Genomic DNA, 19695 nt, shown 5'->3' on the forward strand with positions numbered 1-19695 from the left:
CACTCCTCCAGCTTCTGTGGCTGCTGTGTCCCTCGGCTTGTGACCACAGCGCTTCAGTGTCTGCCTCTGTGCCCACGTCTCCTTCTCTTCTGCCTGTGTTGACTCTCCCTCTGCCTCTCTCTTATAAGGACTTTTGCGATTACATTTAAGGGCCACCACCAGGATAATCTCCCCATCTCAAAACCCTTAACTTAATTCCATCTGCAAAGACACTTTTTCCATATCAGGTAATCTTTCCAGGTAATAGGAATTAGTACCTAACTCTCTGGGGGTGGCTATCCAGCCTGCTGTAGTTGTCCTTTATGAGGTTTGTTTTTTCAATCTATATTTGTTGTTTTCCTGGTGATGACACCTAAAAGTCTCACTGTATCAATCTAGTGAGACCTGCACATCCCAGTAGCTGTGACATCTGGACAGGAAACAAACCACAAGAAGAGACTGCCAGGAAGGAACCTGGAGCCACGGCATCTGCTTGGCTTTGCCCCATCTTTTGCCATTTGTGGGTTCTTGCCTTGGCAGAGCTGTAGCTAGAAGTATAGAGTAACTTGTATGCTCTTTTTTTTTTTTTTGAGACAGAGTCTTGCTCTGTTGCTCAGGCTAGAGTGAGTGCCATGGCGTCTGCCTAGCTCACAGCAACCTCAAACTCCTGGGCTCAAGTGATCCTCCTGCCTCAGCCTCCCGAGTAGTTGGGACTGCATGCGTGTACCACCACTCCTGGCTAATTTTTTCTATTTTTAGTAGAAACAGGGTCTTGTTCTTGCTCAGGCTGGTCTCAAACTCCTGATCTCAAGGGATCCTCCCACCTCGGCCTCCCAGAGTGTTAGGATTACAGGCATGAGCCACTGCACCAGGCCACTAGTATGCTTTTGACATGAAAAGCTTTTGACCCTTATAAGGGGAAACACCCCAGCACATGTGTAGATTTTCTTCATAGCTAATTTGATCACAATATACTAAGAAATACTGCTCAAAACCTTTCCTATCAAAAGCATTTAGGTTATTATTCTTAAATGGTTTTGACAACAGCATATTTTACCTTGGAGCCATAGCCATGCATTACTTAGATGCACATTGCTGCTGAATTCCATTCTCCCCGTCCCTCAGTGCGAATGTGTTTGGTGTTTAAGAACACACACGTGCACGTTAACCACAGGGGCACATGTTTAACCTACTCTATAAAATGCTGCTACTATCCAAACGTGTGCTTCAGAGTTATAAAATAGTTTTTATTTCTTTTAGATGTTATGCAGATTTTTGGTAATAATACCTTCTATTGTTAACCTTTGTAAGTAATAGCAGTGATTGTTTCTGTTAAAACACTGCCACGTGTGTGTGACGTTTATTAAATGAAAATGGAACGTTGGTAAATTGCAGCTCCTTTACCCCTTGCCAGCTCTCCCCTTAGAGAGCTAACTGGAAGAGAGAAAGATTTTTCCAGTAAAATCTAGAATTTGTGTTTTAAAGATGGAAACAAACAGGAGTTGTTTATCGTTTTGTTTGAATTCAAATAATTCCTTAAAGCTGTGGGACTAGGCAGCAAATTGGAGGGGGTGAGGAAATTCTAGACAAATCTCCAAGCTCGCACTGGAAGTCAGGTGGAAACCCAAGCACCGTGGGCACGTGGCACTGGGTGCTGTCAGTGGACACCAAACTGATCTTTAGATAAAGGGCATTTTAACTGCAAAGTGCTGCCTGTGCACTCACTATGCACCAGCATGCCATGCATGCTGGGCAGCCTTCTCCTTCAGCAGGGCCTGTGGGCCCAGGAAACCCAGATTCATTCCTTTCATTCCTTTGCTCATTGTTCAGTCATTTAACAGATATTTACAGAGCCCCTCGGAAGTGGCAGGTGCTAAAGGCAACGTGGTGAGCAAACAGTCAGGGTCCCTGTGGAGGAGAGAGACATTGAGACCTCTCCTCTCTGGGTGTCCTAACTGTGTCCTGAGCGCAGAGCAGTCTCGGCAGTGCGCTGAAAACGGTGAGGTAGAGACTGTCGTCACATTTGCACCTGAAATGACCACCGGCCTAAACACGGGTGTGAGTGTGGGAGGACCTCAGTCTAGGGAACAGGTTACGGTCATGGAAAGGAAGTGGCGGTGGTGGAGGAAAGAGGGTAGATTTGGGAGATTTTTATGTGATCAAGTTCACAGGACCATGTGGTCGGTTGGCTCTGAGCCGGGCAGCTATGTCCCGATTTGCTGGGACAGTCCCGGCTTGCCTGTTGGTTCAGTGCAATCACTTACTGCTCCTCTGCTGTGGTCAGAATGTTTGTGTCCCCTCAAAATGCATGTGCTGAAACCTAATCCCAAGGTGATGGTATTTGGAGGTGGGGCCTTTGAGAGGTGCTGAGGCCATGAGGATGGAGCCCCATGAATGGGATTAGTGTCCAGGGAGACTTGCCCCTCCCGCCACCTGAGGTTACAGTGAAAAGACAGTCACTTATGAACCAGGGAGTGGCCCTCACCTGACCCCAAATCTGCCAGCACCCTGGTCTGGGGCTTCCCGGGCTCCAGAAGTATAAGAGACAAATGTCTGTTGTTTATGAGCCACCCAGTCTGTGGCATTTGTTATAGCACCTGACAGGACTATGCCACCCTCCTTCTACTCCCCGAAGTGTCCGGTTTGGATAATCAGTAGTGTGGCCACTCTGCCTCTGAGGCAGGAGGGAGAGGGTGGTCTCCAGCTTGCCCCCCTGGGAGGGTGCAGTGCCATCGCCTGAGACAGTGAGCGTGGGAGCAAGTCATGACTCTGTGGGTTGTTGCATCCCAACCAATTCCACTGAGAAATGCGTCGGGTGGTTCTGCAGGCCCAGAGGTAATGGCATTTGTCCAGGATGCCCACCAGTGTAGGTAAAGACTTGTCCCATCCCCTACAGTGGGGGCACCTACAGGCCCGGCTGAGTCACGTGGTCACCGAGGCTCCCTGCTGACTGTGGCCACGGTTCCCTGGCCATCTCCCCACTCAGGTGACGCACGCTGGTCCCATGGGAGATGGACACGCACAGCCACCACTTCTCCTGGAAGCTGGGACCAGCCAGCACTTGCGTCCCTCCAGTTCCCACTGCTGGTGGGAAGGATGCCGATGACACAGTCCCAGCGTGAGAGCGTGGAGCGCCCAGGGTGGCTGAGCTACAGTGGCAGAGGCTCCAAAAGGAGGAGGACAGGGAAAAAGGTGGTTATTGCTGTAGGCAAGGGAGCAAGGGCGTGGGTGTCTACGTCCTTATATTGTCCTCCAGAACACACCCTGGCTTTCTGCTCTGTGCGGTGGACGCCTGATCCCTATGACTTTATTGCTAGAAACTTCTCTCGCACTCTCTATGCCCAAACTCTGGGTGCTTCCAAGAGTCTCCCCCTCAATCCCACTGGGACTCCCTCCACATTATCAACAAGCGTCCAAAGTGCTTCCGTGAGGCCGAGCCCTTCCCCTGCGCCAGCACGCGCCAAGGGAAGCGTGGACGGCTTCCCCTCACCTCGTATGTGACCGCGTCTTTTTCTGATCAGCTCGTGAGGTCTCTTTTGTATAACAGGCACATTAACTTTTGTCTGACATGTGCTGAAAATATTTTTCCAATCTATGATTTTTCTTTTGATTAGGTTTACGGTGTCTTCCCCCATACGATGTATGTGTGTACATATGATAATAGGTAGGATAAATGTGTGTGCGTGGCTGCTTGTATACGGTGATTTCCTACCAGGAGTGATAAGGTCTTCCCACACAGAGTCTCCTGTTTTCTCTAATTTTATTAAATTGTCTTTGCATTCAGGTCTTGGATTATTCAAAACATTGTACCATTCATACAATTGCTCCTAAAGACAATTTATAAAAACTTAACAATTTGATATTTTTAAAACATATCACTCCAAACCTGTGTCTTGTGTGAAAATATTGTGCTATATTATAAGAAAGCAAGAGTCTGAGCAGAACTGACATCCTCTGCTTTCCAAATTATTTGTTATTAGACACGTTATGCTTCTCCACGCATTTGCTTTGTCCGTGAAACAGGTGAGCTCACCTTTCTCGCCTCAGCGCTGGAGGCCGGCTCTGCCTCCACCCAGAGCTTCCTTCCAGCGCGCCCCTCCCAGCCGCCAGCCTTCTGCACCCCCAGTCCGCTCTGGGCAGCCCCTCACCCTCATTTTCTCCCCGTGAAAGAGTCGGCCCTTCCTCCAGCCCTGGACCAGACCCAGGTGGGAACACTTGGTCAGATCTAAATTTTGAGCTTCGTGCTTCTTGTGGGGTTGTTTTACGTCATGTTTCTCTCTTATGTTTTACCTGCTCATAGTACACAAAAAGGCAGTGTTGTAAACAGTAAAGTCTTCACCGAGTGATCGCTGGTGACGGTCTTGGCAGCTGGCTCCTGTCCCTGTCGCCAGAGCCCCATCTCCACCCCATAGCTGCTGTCCAGGGACGGCCCGGGCCACTGTGTGCCAGGAGACCGGGTGATGGTGGCCTTGGCTATGGGAGAGGCACCCCCCTTCCCTTCTGGTCCCTGAAGGCTGCCGGGGGAACACTGCCACTCTGGTGGTGTGGGGACAACCGCAACTCTGGGCCCAGAGGATGCCTTTTGGGATGTTTTGTGCTGGACCTGAGCGTCTGATCAGCTAACGCTGTCAAGCAGAAAGTTGGGGTGAAGCTGCGTGCTCCCCCCACTCGCTGTGGCCATGTGTGTAGACACCTGAGCTGGAGTGGGCGTCTCGGGCGGGCGGGAGGATGCGGAGGGGGAGGTCTGCTTCTCGTCCAGCCCTCCTCTTCTTTGTCCGGAAATAGGCACACAATGAGGAAGTCGCCCGATGCCAGATGGCAATTGTCCCAGAAAAGCAGGTGCCCGGCATCCGTGCGGACACGCACACATCAGTGGAGCAGTTGCCATCCAGGGTGCACATGTCTCGTTTCAGAAGGGGCTCAGCTCACAAAGGTGGAAGGAATCCAGGAGTGGGAGAAGAGTCTTAGTGGAATTGCCTTTGTTCTAAAGAAAATCCCAGAGGGAGTCGTCATTTGGACGCTTGGTTTTGAGCGGCTGGAGCACAAAGCGTGTCCTGATGTGCGGATGGGCGGCAGCTGGGAAGGGGGTAGAGAGGGGCCGCTGTCGGGAGGCAGCTCTTCGGCTCCTTGGCAGGGACACACTTTTTCTGTCATGTCCTCTTTGCTTCCAGCACAGAGCCACCACCTGTTCATGGAGCACCACCCTGTGCAGGGAGCAAGGGCTTGGTGACAGGAGCCTGTGGCAGAGGGGAACGTTCTCCCTAGGGGACAGAGCAAACGGTGGAGACCAGGGACCACTGTCCACAGGGTGGGAGATGCCACACACAGCTCTCAAGGTCCTGAAAGAGAAGGATCTGGAACAGGAGAGTGGCCACAGCAGCCTGGCCTGTTAGCGTGGACAGATCAGGAGGCTTGACAAGGACCGAGTCTGGGGGACACCGCCCTCCCCTGCCGTCTGCCTCCGCCGGGAAGGAGAAGCAGCGCTAGGGCTGCCGCGTGGTTCACGCTGGACGGTCTCACTTGCTTCTGCCGCTGGCACTCTCAGCAGGTCATGCTCCCTCCGGGGACCTGGGTCAGGGCCCCAGCCAGAGGGCAGAGGGTGAGGGGCTTGGGCTGAGGCTGACGCCCTTGGAGGCGGGCAGTGGGGTCCAGCAGCTGCTGCACTGATGGTCCTCACCACTGAGGAGGGCCAGAGCGGTGGTCTTCCATCCGCTCCCAGGGTGGGCGCTACCACACAAGGAGAAGCCAACAAACCACCTCTCTCCTCCTCCTCCCTCTTTTCCTCCTTCTGTCCTTCCTCCCCCCCACAGACATTTATTGAGTGCCTACTGTATGCCGAGGGCGATTCTAGGGGGTGTGTATGCAGTGGTAAACAGACACACAGCCTTGCCCTTGTGGAACTTACGTTCCGATAGGAGGACGGAGACCAGCCTCTGTTAGATGAGCAGATGGGGCCGAGCATGAAGACGGGAGGGTGAGGGACACCTGCCCCTGGGCCTCTCCATGGAGGGACGTCGGAGCAACTGGGCCATCCCAGGCAGCTGGCTCCTCCCACCCCTCAGGACAGCCCGAGGGACTCCAGGGTCCCCACGAGCTGCACAGGGCCTGCGGGTCCTGCGGGGCAGCCCAAAGTGAGCTCAATGTCTTGGGCCCACATCTGGGACTCCGTGATAGAGGGGAGGGGAGAGAGACTTGCCGGGGTGGCAGGTGGTGTCCTGGTGTGGTTTTCCAGGAACACTCCACCCTCTCGGGCCCCCTGCCTGTGAGGAGCCAGACTCTGCAGCCCGGCACCCCTGGGTGCTCCCACAGCCCCAGCGACATCATCTAGTTCGGTCACAGTCGGGTCTCCTCTCGGCGTCCCTGCTGACCAGCCTCCTGGGAGCTGCGCAGCTTCTCGGTCCTTACTCCTCCGTGGGAAAGAAAGACAGCCCCACACCAAGCCCGCCAGGGCTGTGCTGGGCTCCGCCAGGCACACACTGGGCCCAAACCTTGGGACACAGGCGTCCTTCAGCATCGGCATTGAGCAGGAGAGCGGGAGGCAGGCAGGTCACCAAACCAGCAGAATGTGGAGTTAAAAATAGCCTCTCAGCACTGTCCTACTTCTCCCGAAACGGCTCCGTTGAATCTGGTCACATGTTTGCATTCTGGAGCCCTCAACGCGGATTTTCACCGCGCACAGGAGCGCAACCCGTGTGGCATTCAACCGGAGGGAAGGTTGATAGTGAGTCGAAAGAGGATTTTTTTTTTTAAGAATGAGAAGTGAAGCCTGGGGAGACCTGAAAGGCGGCAGCAGGCACAGAAATGGGTGTTTTGCACCCGGGGTGTGTGGGGTGGGCATGGGGGAGGGGGGCAAAAGGGGAGGCGCTGAGTCAGGAAGTGGAAATGGCCCCGTGGGGCAGAGAAAACAGAGCTGGGGGATCTGGGGCCGGAATCCTCCAAGGCCTCAGCCCTCCATATGCAGAGACCCCGCAAGGCCCCCTGCCAGCCCATTCCGGAAAAGCACCACTGGGATTAACATTAGCATAAGAAATCCTCAGGTTTTAGCCTGCTGCCTGGTAGCAGCCACTCACCCCTGCCGCCACCCTCCTCTCTCCTTGTCTTTGCCAGCCATTCTCTGGCTTCAGTCCAAGGGTTGGGAGGGAAGGAAACTAGAACATTCCATTCAACAGGAACTTATTGAGTGCTCCTGTGTCCCGGGGCTGGACGCAGGAGACGACAGCAGGGACTGTGTGGACCGTGCTCCGTTCTTTCGAGCTCGCACTCTGGGGCCAGGTCAGACAGACAAGCGGTAAATCTGTGAAGGTCACATGGGGGTCAGTACTAGGAGGGAAACGGGCAGAGTGAAGGTGAGGAAGGAGGGGACCCGATGGTGGAGGCCCTTGGAAAGAAAGCACAGACAGAAGGGCCTGGGGACATGGTGGCAGTCAGAGCAGGGCGACTCCACTCATCAGACAGGTGTTTCACTTCACGGGCATGTCACTGGGCAATTGGGGACCCTACAAGAGTCGCCCAGGCCTGTGCGGAGGGACACAGTGACAGAACCCTCCTCGCCTGACCACCACACAAGAGAAAATCCAGGGCAGGTCACACACAGCGTCCCTCATCTCCTGTGTGGTGTGCAGAGTTGCCACGTGGTTCCAGGTGTGTGGCTGACAGTCTTATTTGGGTTCCAGGCTGATTTTGCCTTTTTCCTTTTTTAAACCCTAATGCTTCTTTAGGTATTCAGATTTGGTTATTGGACTCAAAGGCAGTGGGTGGAGTTGAACACGCAGGTCTAATTCACCATATTTAACCAGAATGGTGCCTTCATTTCACCCCGTTTGATGCCTGTCTTGGACTGCTGGCTCCATGCCAGGCACACCTGGAGGAGACGCAGCGACACACCCTCGGGCTCCCAAGCCCGCATCCGCCCCACGACTCCCAGAACCCTCCGCTGCAGGACGGTGGAGCGCGGAGCCCTGAGCAGCCCAGTAACACAGCCCTCCCGTGCCCCTCGCACCCCGGCTCCCTGGGCTCCCCGGAAATCTCACCTCCTCGCTGAGGGCTGCTAGTGTGAATTGCGGTCTCCATTTCACACGGAGCCATCACATCCTTCAGCCAGCATTTTCCTGTCCCTTTGAGCTCCTCTCCCGTCATGAACTTACCCCATGCAGGTTATATCCTCAAGCCCGGAGCCCCTCCACGTGCCCAGGCCCACCTGTGCAGGTGACTGGGAACCTTAAAGCGAGTGGGAGCTGAGGCTTGAAGCATGAATTCCCTCAGCGTCCTGTCCCCGCCGGGGTCATCATCTGCAGTCCTCTCCTCTCTCTCTTTCAGTCTCTGGGGAAGGATCCCCTGAATTCGTTCATACTTGAAATACGGTTCTTGCACAGTTTTGTAGCCTATTCTGCTTAAAATTGTATCATAAGCATTGTCACATTTTAGCGAGAATCCTTCATGCAAAAATTTAAGCGGCTTTAAAAATAATACATCCCTCCAGCGGACGTGTCGCACTTGACCGAAACATTCCCTTTGAAGGTCATTTAGTTCGGCTGCCGTGTTTCCACATCACAAGTAACACAGAGAGCAACAATGTGGGTGCAGAGCCCTCTGTCCTCACCTCATCCTTCCTTGGGGTGCGTTTCCAGCATGAATCCCTGAGTCTGAAGGTATGAGCTTGTGGAATGCTCTTGACAGCAGCTGCTGTGTTCCTTTCTGGAGAAGTCGGCTGGCTCCGTGCTCAGCCGCGGCTGCCGGTTCCCAGAGGCCTTGCCAATGTCGCTGTCCACTGAGTTAGTTATTGCACTTACCAGCCTATGCCGGTTCTTTGTAAATTAACAATATCATACTTTTGTCTTTCTTATTTGTTACCAGTATTCCTCTACTTGTTTTTTCTAATAAAATTTTTTTTCATTGTAGAACTATAATCAAATATATTTAAAATTTATATATATATTTGAAATATCATACGTATATTTAAAATGTAAGCTAGGAATATTAATTTTTTCTAATTTTTGTGGGTTTATTTTAAAATGCATTTAGGACTTATTTTTTCTATGGTATGGGTGAGGATCTAATTTTATCTCCCGGATAGCAATTCTCACACCCCACTTATGGAATAATCTATTCTTTACCCATTGATTTGTGATGACTTTGGTTTTAATGATATAATAGGTTCTTATATGTACTTGGCGTGTGTCTGGCTTATGTCTTAAGTTCTGTTGATCTGACTTTTCCTGTGTGAGAAACATGATGATTTTCTTTCCTTTTTATTAAGTTTTAGAATTTAGTAGCATTTTTACTTTGTTCTTAAAAAAGTTATTGGCACTCTTTTAGTCTTCAAACTAAACTACAGAATGATTTTATCAAGATGAAGTGTTAGTTTGTGATTTTATTTGGATTTTGTTAAACTCAGAAAGTAAGAAGAACTTACTGCTTTATGATATGCAGGCATTCCCATCAGGAACATGATGCATCACTCCACTTAGCCAAGTTTTCTTCTTTATGCCTCATTACAATTCCTAGTGTTTATTTTTCCAACATGTATCTCAGTGCTCTGAGCGTAAGCATACTGGTGCCACAGGGAACAGGATTCCTGCCCCACGTCCACGCTGTGCTGTTACAGGGCAAAGCTGCTCTGTCTCCCATATTTGTACTGCACTGGTCACTCCTCATTGATCCTCAGAGACTTTCAGTTGATTCTCTGAAATCTTCTGGCCATACTAGTACACAGATATGCAAGCAGTGATTATTTTGCACCTTTAATTCAGATTGTTATTAACTTTTTTTTATGTCTTCTTGGAAGTAACTAGAACTTCCAAAATAATTTGGGATAACGATGGTCAGAGTGGAAGAAATGGATGTGGGATTTTACTGAGTATTTTCCCAGCATTCATGCATATGATTGTGGTTTTTATAATAAAGTCACTACACTCCATATATATTTATATGAGTCTATATATATAGAGAGTCACTACACTCTATATATATTTACTCGCATTAAATTATTCTTCCTCCTGTGACGTACACCAAGTGCCACAGTGGGCACCAGAACGCAGTGCACTGTCAGCCCTCTCATCGACAGGGGGTGGAGAGCAGCTCACTGCTCTCTCGCAGCTGGCCGGACTCAGAGAGCCCTCAGCGAGCAGGCCTGGAAGCCTGCTGAGGAATAACAGTAATTATACTAGTCCGGTACTTCCTGTACATCATGCTAAGTTCTCTACAGACCCTGTCTTCATAACAGCCCGTGGGCATCTCTGGTGTACAGAGGGGACATCTGAGGCTCAAAGAGGCTGATCATGTCCCCGAGTTCGAAGGACCACAACAAAATACAGCCTGCCAGGATCTAGAGCCTCCTGGGCCCTGCAAAGGCCTCCCAGTGGGGAGCAGAGGCTTTGTGCTTGCGCGGCCCCCACCCACCTGCAGGTGGTTCTGGGAAAGCAAATGAGAGAGCAGGAGGAGCCAGGCCTGGGGGGCCCGCGGTGGGCTGAAGTGCTGGGCTCTCTGTTCTTGAGAAGTCACAGCCAGGGTGAGCCTGGAACCTGTCTTAGAGGAGAAGGGGGAGGAGGCAGCCTGCATAACTCAGAGGCTGTAGCTGCCCAACCTGTTGGGTGATACGTTTCTCTACAAGGGGGAATATGCTGGAAGGTCCCATAGGGGAGCTGTGGGGGAGGGCTGGTCTCTGTGTGATGAGCATGAGGTAGGCCGTCCAGATGGCTGTGTCTGGGAGGCACTTGAAGATGCAGACGGGGAGTTGGGAGGCCGGGGTTCCACAAGGATGACGATGCTTCTTCCAGCACATTTCGTGCCCCCTCCACCTCAGACAGCTTAGCCTCTGAGGGCACAGCGTCCTAAACATGAACAGCCCAGCCCACTCTTTCTCAGTCCTTCTTCTTTTTTTTTTTTTTTTTTGAGACAGAGTCTCACTCTGTTGCCCTGGCTAGAGTATTGTGGCATCAGCCTAGCTCACAGCAACCTCCAACTCCTGGGCTCAAGCGATCCTCCTGCCTCAGCCTCCCAAGTAGCTGGGACTACAGGGGTGTACCACTGTGTCCGGCTTTTCTATTTTTAGTAGAAACAGAGTCTCGCTCTTGCTCAGGCTGGTCTCGAACTCCTGAGTTCAAGCTATCTTCCTTCTGCCTCCCAGAGTGCTCGGATTACAGGCGTGAGCCACCGTGCCTGGCCTCTTTCTGAGTCCTTACTAACTTCAGCAATGTGGGGGACTATCTATGTCAGGGAGCCAGAAGTCAATGCTGTTGTTTTTTGCTGCTCTAGAACAGGGCTGCACGGCAGAAGATCAACTGTAGTGAGCAGTTTATAACGAAGTTGGCTCTTACCTCCCACACTCAAAGACTATTGTCCAGCTTGAATTGCACTGATTAATACTTACCCTCTTAGTTGCCTTTGGACGACTGGCTTTCCCTAAATGCCCGGCACGTGGGGTTTGCGCTGGGAAACCCACTGGGTGGATGAGTGAGTAGACACGTGCACACGCAGTCTCCTTCTACTTCGCATTTGGAGGCTAACTGAGAGGAAGGAATCTTATGTGGGCGTGTCTGTCTGCGAGTGTGTATCTCCGTGTTTCCATACATTCTACAGAACTAATGCTGAGTTGGAGTCTGCGTGTCCACCAATAGGGAAATGATGAAATAAATGTCAGTAAATGCACACGATGGGAACGGCTATAAAACATTTTCAGGAATTTTTAATGACAGTTAAAAACTTATTCCATAAAAATGCCAAGATATTTGAACCACATAGTATGATCTCAAGTATGTAAAATACGTGTTACCGCCCAACCGATTTGCTGCAGTTCTCGTCTTGCACCCTTTATTGATTTGCAAAGAGCGGCTTCGCACATATGCAGAGAAAGAAGACTGGGTGCAGCGGAAGGGTGGTTGTGGGTGCGGGTGAGGGCAGAGGCCTCTGGAGGACGGTGCCCTGTTCTCCCGGCACTTCCCTGCGACGCTGCCCAGCGGGTGGTGGAGGTCACCAGCTCCTGGTGGGCTGATGTGGTGAAGGCCCACCGTGGCTGTCCCCTGGGTGATTCTCTAGATTAGCAGGGTCCTCCCAGTAGCATATTTCTCCCTCTCTCCATGGGTTAAATAGTTCTGAACTGGTTTACTCAGCAGCAGTTAGTTATCTTCACTAAAGCTCATGAAAAAAAAAGAGGTAACAGGAATGAAGGCAAACTCGTAAAGAAGTATTACAAACAGCTAGACTAGAAAGCAGAGAGGTGCAGGTGGGTGGAGGGAGAAGGGAGGGGGTGAGTGTCAGGAGAGGAGGAGGAGGAGGAGGAGGAGGAAACTTCACCTCCAGCAAACATTTAAGATTTTAGAAGGTGAGGAGGGGTAAACTGATTTGAAATAAAGACGACGGCCTTGAGGCTGGCGCAGCCAGAGAGAGGGGCTACTGCTCTCAGAGCTTAGCCACTCCGCAGGGATGTGTCCGAGATGCAGGGTCTCAGGCCCCACACGCTGAGGGCCTCAGAGCCTTCTCGTCTAGGAGGCTCTTCCTTGGAAATTTGGGGGCATCATCTCTCTGAGAAGGGGGCCTTCAGGTGAGTGGCTGCCTGCCTGGAGGGTGAGAGGAAACTGCTCAGAACAATCTAGAAGGCAGAAGGGGAGGGGTGCCATGTAACCCAAGAATGTAGCACCCATCCCCCGGAAGCCTCAGCCCTCACCCTCACCCGAAACCACCCTTCTGTGACACCCAGTCTTTTCTCTGCATATGTATTTTACATGCTTGAGATCATACCACACAGTTCAAATTCTATTTCCTGGTATTTTTACTGAATAAGTTTTTAACTGTCATTAAAAATTCCTGAAAATGTTTTATAGCTGTTTCCATCGTGTGCATTTATTGACATTTATTTCATCATTTCCCTATTGGTGGACACGCAGACTCCAACTCAGCATTAGTTCTGCAGAACGTCTGGAAACACGGAGATACACACTCGCAGACAGACACGCCCACATTAGATTCCTTCCTCTCAGTTATCCTCCAAATGCGAAGTAGAAGGAGATCGCGTGTGCACGTGTCCACTCACTCATCCACCCAGCGGCTTTCCCAGCGCAAACCCCACGTGTGGCGTTTAGGGACAGCTAACGCCCAGGAGAGGTGGCCTCGGGCTCGCGGCCTGAGCTGGAGAGCAACGTAGAGAGCGAGGTTGGTAGTTGACATCTGCCCCGAGCTGAGCCAGCTCAGCCACATCTTCAACAATCAAGTGTTAAATTATTGAAGAGTGCTTCATAATAACTTTGGCTCTTGTGGCACCTGAATAGGGATGCCCAGTGTCATCGAGAATCGCGCCACCCTGCTTCAGGGGGAGAAGGCGTTCACCTCTGGGTTAAATTCCGGCTGCTCAGGGACAGGCAGTCACTGAGCTTGACCCCGCCCTGAGCGGGAGGGCTGCCAGCCCCACTCAGAAGCTGGTTCTCTGCCTGGCTTTAGAAATCTGCCTCAGGCAACCACAGGTCACTGCTTTATGGGGAAATGGAGGGAAAAACTCTCCAGTTCGGAGGGTGAGAGTGGCCAACCCCTCCCTGTCTCTTGCCCCTTCTGGGATCTTCCAGGAATGGGATGGGGGGCTGAGTGCTGGGCGCGGAGCTTCCTGGCGCAGGGTTAGGTGCTTAAGCTCAACTTGCCCCGGGCCCACCACTGGCAGGTGACTTCCCGAGTCAAGGACCTGCCTTGGATTCTGTGCCCGTCTCTCAGGGAGGGGAGGAGAAACTGCCATGGCCAGAGTGTTGTTCTGCCACGAGATCCCTCAGAGCCCGCGACAGAACAGATAGCTCAGCAGTTCCATTGTCCCGGGATCCCAGATAGGGCAGAAAAACAAAGTGCTTCCTTTCTCAACGTATTTGTGTGCGCTTTTTTTTTTCTTTTTAGTAGACAAAGGAGGACCTTGTGGGGAAAGAAAGAGTTGTGGTTCATTAACACTTTATCACTTATCTTTGTAATCTTCACAGTTTTCTTTTCTTCTTATTAGCACCACCTCAAAAGGCAGGTAGGTTCCTGACTGATTACAAGAAACCTCAGGCGGGCTTGTGGCCCTCCCCGCCCTCCTCCCCTACGACACCTGCAGTGGAGCCTCTGAGGAAGTGGGTTTTGCGGGTGGGTGGGGTTCTGTACCCCAGAAGGGCAAGGAGCTGGGTCTGTTATGAAAGTTCAGTACTTGTCCCCAAGGCTGAATCAGTGAGAACAAAGGACGAGGACAAATGGTTTGAGGAAAGGAAAGAGAAGTGCATTAATTTGCCGGCAAATGAGGAGAGCGGTTTTGGAGACACTAGTCCACTGCCCTGCTCATCTGCCAGCAAATTAACAAATTTCTCTTTCCTTTCCTCAAACCACTTACTTGTTCTTGTTCCTCATTCTCACTGATTTGGCCTGGGGACAAATACCAAACTTTTGGTAACAGGTCTACACCCACCCTGTCCCCAGTGGGTGGGGTGGCCTGGGTGCAAAGCCTGGGAGGGAGGGTGCTCCGTGTCCGCCCTCTGCATCTCAATGCACCTGTGTTTACTGCTTTGATGTCTTCATTTCCACATAACTCGGTGAAACAGAGACTCCAGGTGAGGTGAACTGTCCTGCTTAATTCAATAGATACCAACAGAACTGACTTGGGCAGTGGTATTCATTCCCTGGCATAAGCAGGTTGCCAGACCGCCCCCTTCTTTGAGACGTAAATGCCAGAGGAGAGCCGGGCAAGGTCACAGAGGAAGAGCAGAGCTCTGCAAACTAAACCCAGGGAGTCGTGGCCAAGGGGAGGCATCCTGGACACTAGCCAGGTCTGTGGGGACCCTTCAGCAGCTCAGCCCACCCACCAGCCTCACCTGTGCTGGGGCCAGGTGTGGAGCCCAGGGAGTGAGTTCCCTGCACTCCCTTCCCAGCTCTCTGGCCTCGGCTTGGCCCCCTGGTCACTCTCAGTCTGGCCTCACTCGCAGCAATGCTCCACCACCCAGGGAACCCTCCATGGGTGGCTGTCAGCTTGCTCTTGCCACAAGCCCTGTGTTTTCCCTTGGAATCTCCTACGGCTTTTCCCACCACCCCACCCGCCATCACCAGTGGAGCTTGGGCCTCTTCCCAACACCACCGCCCATCATCTCTGTAGCTGAGTCTCCCGCAAGGGGGGATCCTCTCTTCCTGTTACCGTGGGGCCTATGGCCTTGGCCTCCAGGGCTTGTGTCCAGGGATCTGGGGATTAGGGGCTGCTCCAGGCACTTCTAGGAATTTCTGGAATTCCTAGAGTTACTTTCTTAGGTAGCTCATGTAGCTCCTTAAGAGCAGGTTCCAGTTCCTAATCTTGAAGGGTCTTATTTTACATAGCGTTGAAAGGCATACTTCTCCCACAGTAACACTTTCTTTTTATTTGTTGGAATGGTAAAAGTGGAGGTGTCATGCTAAATGTATGTGGTATGGTTTCCATTCTCTTATGTAAACTCCATTTGTATAGGTAATTAGATTTGATCCAACCTTAAACAGATGCTATAGTTAATTTTGAGCAATTGGTAGTAAGTGTGGGGACATGATTTGAAAATAAGTTACTGATCCCAATCTGTGCATTGAGTGTTTTATTGAGTTGAGTGCAGAAGTCCAACTCTGTCGAGATCAAACCCAACAAAGTTGAGAAGATTTGAAACTTGCTTTATCCAAAGTGTTGTTCCTTCAAAAAATAAAAAAGTCATTCATTTTCCTTCCCCACCCCCCCATCCCTGCCTTCCCACCTTTGACCTTTCTACTTGTCAGAATATTGCATCAATGACACCGGGAATGTTCATTCAACAAATACATATTTTAAGCCCCAATCACAGGCTGGATGTTGCATTTGGTCCTAAAGATTAGACAAAGGTGTACCCTGTCCTCAAGGAGCTTATGGTCCAGGGTGAGGCCGTCATGGACGGCAAACGGGCACCATGTGGCACAGGACAGAAGAATCTAACAGACTGGCCTCTCCCAAATGATCAAGGCGTGGCCCTCTGATTACATGGATGCCTAAGCATGAGGGGAAATCTACAGATTCCCAGTCCTAGGAAAGACCTCTAAAGCCACCAAGAACTTTCATGTTTCAGTGTTCAATTAAACCATTTCCTAAAATAAATTTTCTTCTAGATTCAAGGTCTTAGGAAAGAAGATTCTAAAACTGCTTACTAGAATCCCCATTATAGCCTAAAAATAATGAGTAGCTCTACCTGGCAAAACATATCGTGTTCAAAATTACTAATATAAGTGTACTAGTTTTCTGTCGCTGCTGTAACAAGGTGCCACAGATGTGGTGGTTTGAAACAACACAAATATATTGTCTTACAGTTCTGAAGGTCAGGAGTCTGCCGGGGGCTTGCATCAAGGTGTGGGCAGAGCTGTGCCTTTGGGGGAGCCTTGGGGAGAATCATCCCCTGACCTTTTCCATCTCCAAAGCCAGCGACAGTGGGTGGTTCCTTCTCACATCTCACCGCTCTGACTTTCTCTCCTGCCTCCCTCTTCTGCGTAGAAGGGCTGTCGTGATTGCACTGGGCACACCTGGAGAATCCAGGCTAATGTCACACTATCTTAAGGTCACCGGATTGGCAACCTTATTCCATCTACAAACTTAGTTCTTCCTTACCATGTCACATAACACATACGTGGGTTCTTGGAGTTAGGACATAGACATCTTTGTGGGGTCTATTATCCTGCCAGTCACAATAACATGGTTGCGATGATGCGGCGTGTTGAGCTCCTGTCCCGACGTTGCACTCTGCAGTGCGACACTTACGCTGGGAGGACACAGCCCTGCGGCCGGGAGCATCCAGCCCTGCCCCCAATCGCTGCTCTTCCCACTCGACACCTCTTTTCTCTGACTGGGGATCTCTGCCAGCTTCATTGACGTGAAACTTCTTTGTAATCTCACAGTCTATTTGCCTTGTTCTCTAACTCGTCAGCTATTTTCTAGGGTTTCTGTAGTTTTTAAAATTTTTGCCGATTTTCAGCCGTTTTTATACTTCTTGGAGCTTCTGAATTTTGAATAAGTAAACAAGTGCTCAAATATATATCAAACCTTTAAATAAACAGAAATAATTGCAAGTCTTGGAAATATTTTTACACACTATGGTGAAATCAAAATCAGTGACATGTTTGAAGTGATATGTTAGAGGATTGCTCCATGCAAATTTTAAAAGGTTTAGTAATCTCTCAAACACACATAATTCACATATACAGCCTTGACCTTCCAGTCAATGTCAACATTCAGGAATAGGCGTGGCCTTTGCAGGAATGAGCACAAGAAAGCCACGCTCTGCCAGAGCTTGGGGAAGCACACCGGAGTGTCCTATGCACAGATGACAAACATCTTTCCTTCCTAACATAATTGGCCTTTACACTTGGTGAGTAATGATCCCATGAAAAGCGCACCCTGCTGAAGCTTGGGGAAATGTATCATTGCCTTACTCATCCATTCCATAAATACTAACGCAAGCTGTTGGCATGTTTGCATCTCAGTTCAGGGCCACGTGCTTGCAAGTTGCTTGGGCTCTATCTGATTTCAAGGAACAGAGACAGCAAGGCACACGTTACCATATTTAATGGTGTTGAACTTGTTTATCTTAAAGATGTCTACGGATAAGAAGAAAAAAGAAAACCAGTGTAAGCACCCCCATAGAGGCTGCACCCAGTGGAAGTCAGGCTGACCTCATATTTTGGTTGGTGTATAGGCTGAAAATTGATCCTTGTAGCCTCGTTATCATGAAACGCCGCACAGGTCCAGGTTTCCTGCTCGAGTCCCCTTGCGTTTAGACTGCTTGGCACTCCCCTGCCTGGCCTCTGCACCCGCCGCTGCCTGCTCCAGGCAGCTCTCCCCACCTGTGGCCTCTCTGCGCGTGGCTGCTAGAGGCTGAATGGCTCATGTGTCTCCAGTTCAAATCCGTCGAGAAAGAGGATATGAGCGGGTCCACTGGGCATTATTCAGCATGTCGTACCCATGCTGGGCAGAACTTGCTTGTCAGGACTTCACATAGGACTGGGCCTAGCGCTGCTGGAAACTTCTGGCCCTGCCTACCTTGGGGCTTCCTTTTATGAGACAAAAGTTAACGTCCTTATTTCTTCAGCCATTTTGAGCTAGGCTTTGGTCTTATTTGCAACCAAACTCATCCTGCTGGTATAATCCTTTTAATCCTTTTTTTTTTTTTTTTACAATGAAGCCTTCCTTATTTGGGGCCATTTGAGTGTGAGTAGTCCTAGGAAAATCATGTAAGAAGTAGAATAAAACTGTGCTGTGAAAGCCATCTGAAAGCTCCGATGTTCAACATCAATGCAAGGCAGGGCAGTGACTACGACTCAAGCATCTCCGGGGAGGGAGGGAGGCAGGAGGCCCCATCCGGGAAATAATCGAGAAGTGCGAAAGAGCGGCTTCCACTCGCAGGGGAGCCCTGGGATCCCCACGACCACACTGAGCCCTGCTTTTGCACGTATCCTCTTAAGCTACAGAGTCCACATTTCTGAAGTTATATTCCCATCAGTTCAGACTCTGACCTTTTTTCCAGGAAATGAAAGAATTCTGTCTAAAAATTATCTCCTTGCAGCGTCTGCACTGCAGGCAGGCTGACGTCCGTCATGTTTGGTTTGCAGTTAATGAAGAGCAGTTTAACTTGGGCCTGGTCACCACGGAGTTCAGAGGTTACCAGTGGGGTGGGGGCAGCTTATTGTTCTCCCACTGGGCGGTGCTGCTATTGCTAGATCTTCCTTCCCACCACGCCCCGGCCTCTTTCTTTCTCTCTGGTTTGGAGCCACTGCTAGGGACGGCCCCGCCAGAGGTTAGCTTCACGTCTCAGCGTGGGCTGGGCCATGGCGCCCAGATGTTTGGCCGAACACCGGCCTAGATGTGGCTGGAAGGTAAATTTTAGATGTGATTAATATTTAAATCAGCTGCTTTTGAGTAAAGCAGATGACGCTCCATAACGTGGGTGAGCCTCATCCACGGTTGAAGGCTTAACAGAAAAAGACTGAGTTCCTCCTAACGTGCACATTCTGCCTCCAGACAGCCCACGGACCGCAGCGCCCACCCTGCCCGCAGCCGCCAGCCTGCCCCGCAGCTGCTGCGCCAGTTCCTTAAAATAAACCCCTCTCCCCACTCCGTCTGCAGATATAGATATAGATATAGATATAGATATAGATATAGATATAGATATATAGACGTATCGTGTTGGCTCTGTTTCTCTGGAGAACTCTGACTAATAAACCATTCAAGGACATTTTTCTTCTCAAAATTATATTTAACCCCAGTAATAAGCAAACATCAAACAAACCAAAATTGAGGGACAAGCTATAAAACTCCTGACCAGTGCTCCTCAAAACCATCAAGGTCATCAAAAACTAAAACAAGGTCGTCAAAAACAAGCAACTATCGCAGCCTAGAGCAGTCCAAGGAGATGCGATAACTGAATGTCACTTAGCATTCTAGGTGGGATCCTGCAGCAAAACAAGGACACGAGGGAAAAACTAAAGAAATCTGAATCAAGTATGGTCTTTAGTTAACAGCAATACATCAGTATTTGTTCGTTAGTTGTGATAATAAATCATAGTAGCATAAAATGTTAATAATAGAGAAAAGTGGAGGCAGGTATATGAGAACTCTCTGTACTAACTGCAACTTTTCTGCAAATCTAAAAATAGTTTATTTTAAAAAATATTTATTACTTTACTTTTCATGCATGTAATTTGTTCAACAAATGTGGATTGAACACGTGCTGAGTACCAGACAGGAAG

At 50.2% G+C, this 19695-nt stretch overlaps 1 protein-coding gene across 1 annotated transcript; it reads right to left on the bottom strand.

The window, feature by feature from the left end:
• Positions 1-3730: 3730 nt before the first annotated feature.
• LOC123643331 lies at positions 3731-7069 on the bottom strand. Its single transcript, XM_045558794.1, has 3 exons — positions 7050-7069; positions 5885-6755; positions 3731-5318 (listed from the first exon to the last, which is right to left on the bottom strand). The coding sequence occupies exons 2-3, from the start codon at positions 6301-6303 to the stop codon at positions 4964-4966; spliced, it is 774 nt and encodes a 257-aa protein (XP_045414750.1). The 5' UTR covers positions 6304-6755; positions 7050-7069; the 3' UTR covers positions 3731-4963.
• Positions 7070-19695: the final 12626 nt, after the last annotated feature.

The sequence above is a fragment of the Lemur catta genome, chromosome 8 (assembly GCF_020740605.2).
Source record: "Lemur catta isolate mLemCat1 chromosome 8, mLemCat1.pri, whole genome shotgun sequence".
NCBI classification, from domain to species: Eukaryota; Metazoa; Chordata; class Mammalia; order Primates; family Lemuridae; genus Lemur; species Lemur catta.

Coding starts and splice junctions, on each gene's coding strand:
- LOC123643331 (XM_045558794.1), bottom strand. CDS start 6,303: ATGATGTCGCTGGGGCTGTGGGAGCACCCAGGGGTGCCGGGCTGCAGA. Junction 5,319..5,884: donor CTCCGTCCTCCTATCGGAAC/GTAAGTTCCACA, acceptor CTTCTCTTTCAG/GACCTTGAGAGCTGTGTGTG.